This window comes from Cariama cristata, unplaced genomic scaffold (genome assembly GCF_000690535.1).
Source record: "Cariama cristata isolate BGI_N322 unplaced genomic scaffold, ASM69053v1 scaffold9426, whole genome shotgun sequence".
Lineage (NCBI taxonomy): Eukaryota > Metazoa > Chordata > Aves > Cariamiformes > Cariamidae > Cariama > Cariama cristata.
The window spans coordinates 45744-52390 of NW_009622679.1; the positions used below are offsets into that span (position 1 = coordinate 45744).

Consider the following 6647-nt stretch of genomic DNA (forward strand, 5'->3'; position numbering starts at 1 on the left):
GGCTTCTCTGTCCTCATAGAGATGCACGAAGTATTGCCCTGCATGCTTCTAAACAACGGCTGATTTTTGTCCTTGCTCAGCATTTACTTCCATGTGTGCAGGACTCTTTAAGAGTCTGTACTAGCATCAGCGTGGGCAGAATATGAGCTACTCCTCTGTCTGCTGCTCATGAGCAGGATCTTGTGGTTCTGGGGGTCACAGCTGCTTGATCCTGGCTCCCTCTGGCCTCTGATCTCGGCTGAAGCCGTTGGACCGTGTCATTTGGAGACGAAGTTCAACTGGAGACTGCTAGATCCAGCAGCTGTTTTTTCTCTCACCTGCAAGATCCTGCCTTTAAGAGAGGTGACTGCTTTTGGCTGCCATCTCTAGCTAAGCTTAGCACCTAATTTCTTCTCCCCTTGAAATCCAGTGGTGAGTTTTTGTAATAAATAAAGTCCTGTAGGAATTCATCAAGGTTTAAGGATCTGTGTAGATTACTGAGACAGAAGATTACCAGTAAGTCCATAACAAAAACTATAATGCTTTGTACAAGGCTGTTTTCTAATGGGTGTGGGTTTATTGCAGTACTAAAACAAATCCAAGCAATGTGTATTGTAATATGTGGCACCATGAATAACAGTAAGAAATACTATACAATGAATGAAGTTAGACTTTTATATTTTAGAAGGTCCTTTCTTGTAGCTCTAGATATTGACGAGTCTTCAGTTATGCAACTGGCAGAGATGGGTTTTCCTTTGGAAGCGTGTCGAAAAGCTGTGTACTATACAGGCAACCTGGGTGCTGAAGTTGCTTTCAACTGGATCATTGCACACATGGAAGAACCAGGTCAGTGACTGGAAGGTGTAAGTTAAACTCAACTCCTGGTTGTGTATTTTGGCAGTCAGTAGAAATTTTATAATGTGTGACAAAGAAACAACAGCCCCCTTCCTCACCCCAGGAAACCTGGCAGTGTGAGTGAGTTTTCCTAAGCTCCTCCTGGGATATGTAGGTCTTGACCATTATGTGGGATCTTCTGCCTAGAAGAAGGCAGCAACCCTAAGCTATGCTAGGAGTACACTCTCCTGTGCTCACTGATGGTGTGGGCCAGCTCTCTGTTTTCCACCCTTTGGCTAGGTCTGTGCTGCTAAGGGGGAAGCTGACTTGTGATCAAGCGTAAGTACAAAGAATCCTGTGATCTAGATGCTTTTCTTCTATATCAGCCTTCTCTAGCTCAGGCTAGAGCATTCATGCTGTACTTAGAACTTTGGCTATCTACTGATGGACAGGGCTGCTAGATGTTCTCCACTTCCTATGTTTCATCCATGCAAAGTCTGGACTCATGATTCAGCAATGAGTATATCTGAGCACTCCCTTGCCAGGAAATTCCAGATTTGATTGAGTTCACACTTCACCGTGGGCTTTTGTATTGCTTGTGTAAATGGGGAATGAGTTTCACTTGGGCTTAACTGACATATTTCAGCTATGGAATCAGTTTGTTTTACATCTATACGTGTATGACCTGAGTTTTCTACTATTCTGGTGTCATCATTGCTTCCATACCAATCTTTGCTACTTTCCTGCAGTTGTTTCACTTCTATGATGTGTCAAGTTATTCCAGCCTGCTCAGTATGAGTTTGTCTACCTAGATGTTTTGTAACGTGCATGTTCGTTTTGTTGTTTTTAAGGCTTTCCATACATCTAAGTCCCAACTGGGCCAGTGAAATGAACATATGTTGATTTCAGGACTGCTTTTGAGGTCCTGTTTGTTGTTTGTTTCTGTTTGTTGTTGACTTTACAGTTCAGTGGGGCAAAAGAATGAACTGATGAATATTTGTTTGTTTCAGACTTCGCTGAGCCATTGGTCATACCTGCATTTGGAGAAGTTGCTCCCAGTGGAGCAGCTGCATTTGGAGCTGTTGGGCTAGATAACCAACCACCCGAAGAGATGGTTGCAATTATTGTTTCCATGGGCTTCCAAAGGAATCCAGCAATTCAAGCGCTGAAGGCAACAGTGAGTTCCATGAGTTATCTGTAGCACTTGGGTTTCATTTCATATTATGTGCTTTGTACACGTGCATGCTCAGATGGCTTTGCAACATGCATGTAAAAATCCAGTTAGTGGATGGTGCATATAGAGCTATTCTGGCAAAGCGTGGGATGCCTGACTTGATGAGTTAGAGTGGGGAAAGTAGTTTGTGTGTTTCACATGAATGTTAAAGTGTAGAGGAAAGTAAGGAGAGTTTATCTGCTTTTACCATCTGTTGAGAAACAACCTGGATGCCTAAAGACTATGCATCTTCAAGATGAGAACCAGGGGGCCACGGGGATTAGTTGTGGGAGGATTTCTTTTCCATCTGTCAAGTTTCTGCGGAGTGCTTGTTGAATACTATTTTCCATGGAGATAGTCTTACAAGTTTTAAGTGCTGTCGAACATGATCTTTACTCTGTTCAAAGACCAATGAGTGGTAGCATGATGCTAGAGAATGTATTAAAGGCTGCTCTTTTGCTTGTTTGACTCGCAGAACAATAATTTGGAGCGTGCACTAGAATGGATCTTCAGCCACCCTGAACCCGAGGAAGAAAGTGAGCCTGTTTTGGACATGATGGATATGGAGAACAACGCTAATGCCAATATCCTTGCAGAGACAGGGTCAGAGGGACCTAGGATCAAAGATGGATCTGGAAGTAAGTTCTTCTTCAGCTTAGAACTGGCTGTCATGTTGTTGCATCACACCTAGGCCATTCGTAGAGCTCTTTTCTGTTTTGAAAGTACTTATTGTGGGTTTTTGGATGTGATTTACTTCAAATCTTGCTTCTGGGCCTAAGTCCAGCTCTGCTAAGTTCTGTGGGCTGTGTTCGCTCACAAAACTCTTAATGGAATAACCTGAGTTCAAGTTTCTTGTTGCCACAGCATGTAAGTCTCTCCTGGCCTGGCTTTACTTTTTTTTTTGTTGCTGTAAGATAAAAAGACAAAGAAAAGCTAGAATGTTTAAATCTTCAGAGGCTGAGCATCCTAAAGGTAATGCTGCTGTTACAAACCACCTGAGGTTCTGTCCTCCTGTGGTCTGATGGGAGATTTGATAATCCCTTCAACCAAGTTCCTTGTTCTGAATTTGTCAGGTGTAGTTGGTATCCTGCATGTACTGCTTTGTTATTTTCTTTTGTTTTTTTTCTTTGAGATCCTCAGCCATACTACTGCTAAATAAACCACAAGATGGGGCTAATGCACAGCAGTCAAAGTTGTGAAGTAGGCAAAGAAACTATTTTAAGTGTAAAAGCACTAGAATACAAAAGCTCAGTTCTAACATAAGGATATCATAACCTTTTTTGAAGGGTCTTTAGTGATCAGGTCTAATCACTGCAGTATGTTCTAAACTTGTATCTCTGATCCTGACTGTAATGGTCTTTAAAAAAAAAGAAAAATTAACAACTAATTTTTGTTTCTGTGGTTGCTGTTATCGTATAAGAACATTCATTTCTTTGTTTCTAATGTTATAAAGACCAATCTTAAGTCTCTTGGAGACATGGGAAACATTGATTATCATTAGGTTAAAAAAAAAAAAAAGATTTGGAATAATTATTTTTTGTGGTACTTAGCCTTTATAGACTGAGACCATTTACTGAGTGCCTGAAATCCTGATAACCAACATGATACTGTAAAATGGCTCCAGAAAGCCCTCTCCACCAAAATCCAGGCCCCTGTCCTTATGCAATATCCTGAAAGAAGGTACCCTTTTACTTTTGGTGGTCATTTGGGTGAATGGCATGAATGGGTGGGGAGCAAGAACCAGTGCTGACTTCTCCAGAGACATTTAGCACAAAAATTGTCTTCGTATTAAAGGAAGAGGTTTCTTTCCTGTCCTCTCTTTTATGGGCTGCTGAAATACAAACTTCTGGTTTTTGTTTGATTTATAGGGGATCTGTGACCACACTTACAGCTAATTTGTATGCAAAATGAACTCCATATCTGGCACTTTCTGTGGTGCTCTCTATGAACTGGGAATGAATCTGCTGTTTTCTCTTTCCTAGTAGGGGCTGTGATTACAGCTCTGCTGTATGTGCACAAATCTATGTGGGTTTGATTTGGTTTGGTTTGATGTTTGACAGTGAATCTGACCGCTCGTTAAAGCAAGAATATGCTGCAGTCTTAACAGAAGCTGTGTTTGGGGATGCAGAGTCTGAGTTAGAAGTGCTTAGCTGCTTCTCCAGTATTAGAAAGTTTCCCCAGGAGTCATATTGCAATGTTAGCAATAAAAGACTTATGGTCCCATTTATATTTCTTAAACAGGATATGATCTGTTTGGGTTCATCAGCCACATGGGAACATCCACAATGAGTGGCCACTATGTTTGTCATCTCAAAAAAGAAGGAAGGTGAGTGGAACTGGGAGACACACACAAGGATGAGCAAATGTTTTCTTTGAAGCGTGCATCTGTACAGAGCATGGTGTGTATTCATGGCAGACTAAACACGCATGCAGTTAGCATGTATACATTTCCCACCAAAGAAATGAAGATTGTTGCAGACTGTAGATATGATGAGCCAGTTCTGATTCTGCAGAGATCTATGCTGAAATGTACCACCAGCTCTCCTGTGCTTGCTCTTCTAAATCTCTGTTCATTTTGGAGCATCAGTTCTGTATGTGGCTTTGTTTATCTAGGCTTCCCTCAACTTCCCTTCATTCTCCATCAATAGAAACCCATCAAACTATGGGCTGATACTAGTATTGCTAGTACTGTGGTGCTGATCTTGGCTGTGATTTTGATATACTTCTATTATTTGGCATTAAGAATCTCTGATTTTCCTTCATTTGAACTGTAGCTACACGTTCCTTTGCATATCCCTCTTCCTTTTCAGTTCCTGACTCTGCCAGTAAACCTGCTGTGGCTATTTCTCTGATCTGTTGTTCTTGTTGCAATGCCTAATTTTAGATTTTAAGCTCTTGGAGGTTGTGAGAAGTCACTGATAAACTTGTGATGATTGTTATGCACATGGAATGTAATCAATCTTGTTTTCATTTCAGATGGGTGATCTACAATGACCTTAGAGTCTGTGCCTCAGAACGACCTCCCAAAGACCTGGGCTACATTTATTTTTACCACAGGATACCAAGTTAGGCCTCAAATTTATTACCTGACCTTAAGAAGCCATAAGCCTTTTTAACCTGCCCAAAAAAACATACAATAAAAAAGAAAATCTAAAACCAACAAAAGACCCCTAATCCTTGGACTGCCAAAAAGCGAAGGAAAACGTGGGATATTTATAGTTTATTAAAAAAGAGTCATTTGATGCCACCTGAAGTGATAGAGGGAAAATTTCTATTAGGTGATGTATCGTATGTTATTTTAAATTTATAAACCTTAAAGGATATCTTCAGGCCATGCAGATTACTGGTGGAGTTTGCAGCTAGTGTATGGAGAAAACAGAAATTTCAGAGTTGAACAAAAATAGCCCAGTTCAGCTCAGCTCCTGTCTATTCTGTCCATGCATCTGTTGAAGACCACAAAGAAATATTTGCATCTTTGCATCTTTTTAACTGGGAGCCAGTCTTTTCAACCAGAGTCCAGACCACTTAGAGAAATCATATCTTATTTAAAGTTGGAGGGAGGGCATATGTGAGTGTGCTTCAAAGCAGAATGTCTTATTTGAGAGAGTATTTGTGGTACAGTGAGAAAAGTCCACTAAAGTTATATCTGTTGGAATTCAGTTTTGTAGCATTTTGGTTTGTCTTCTTGATGCATAAACCTAAGAAACTAATGGAGATGGAAGCAACCTCCTGTCAGTGCCCTGTACGTTTTCTGCCAAAGAGAAATAGTAGATTTTATTTTTGCAGACATATGTTTCTTCCTGTTCTCTTAAATGTTTGTTTTGCAAGTTTTTCCAACAGATTCAGGATTACAGATGGCTAAAAGAAACAGACTTTCTGACTATAAAATTAAACGCATACCCTTAGGAAATAAGGCTATTTAAATTTTATTTTATGAAGGAGGTAAAGAGGGGGTTAATGTCCCATTATATTTATTTCAGGGAAATGTGCATCTAGACCATTCATATTCCAGCTGAAATCATCTCCCTGACAAAATACTCGCAGTGCAATTCTGCTTTCTACCAAAGATTGCTTAAAAATTTACTTCCATCCATGAGTGGGGGAAATTACTTAATAAAATTGCTGATTTATTGATTTGCCCCTCTCTGCTGCCTCCCTTAAAAAAAACAAAAAAACAAAAAAAACTAAAACAAAAACAAAAAAACCAACAACCCAAAAAAACCCAAACAACAACAAAAACCTAACCAAAAGAAAACCCACCTCAAAATGATGTTTCAGCTTTCTTAAAACTTGCAAACACACCAATAATCTGATCTCTTCAATAGACACCTTCTAAAAGGGATTTTATATCTCTGGCAGGTATGAACGGGTGGGTAGGTAGGGGCTGACCTTTCCTGTCTGTGGTTTTTGGTGTTTTGTTTTTTTTTTTCTTGGTGTTATTTCAGTTTGTGTCACAGGCAAGAATATATATGCAGGTTTTAAAATTGTATTTGAAAACACTAATTCTAGAAAAAATACAATGATGAGTGTGAAACCTTTCATGATTCCAAAAAACCCCCAAAGGTTCACAGTGTTGCCCACTGCTTAGAGACTGTTGCTGGATTTGCCTCATATAATCTCA

At 39.9% G+C, this 6647-nt stretch overlaps 1 protein-coding gene across 1 annotated transcript in view; it reads left to right on the top strand.

Annotated features, from left to right (window-relative positions):
• Window positions 1-5152, top strand: part of USP13 (ubiquitin specific peptidase 13 (isopeptidase T-3)) — a 40012-nt gene extending 34860 nt beyond the window's left edge. The window contains exons 16-20 of the mRNA XM_009702421.1: window positions 682-825; window positions 1824-1990; window positions 2502-2664; window positions 4268-4352; window positions 5003-5152. Of these exons, the coding sequence (XP_009700723.1) occupies window positions 682-825; window positions 1824-1990; window positions 2502-2664; window positions 4268-4352; window positions 5003-5096 (653 nt within the window). The 3' untranslated portion in view covers window positions 5097-5152. The remainder of the gene's footprint in view (window positions 1-681; window positions 826-1823; window positions 1991-2501; window positions 2665-4267; window positions 4353-5002) is intronic.
• Window positions 5153-6647: the final 1495 nt, after the last annotated feature.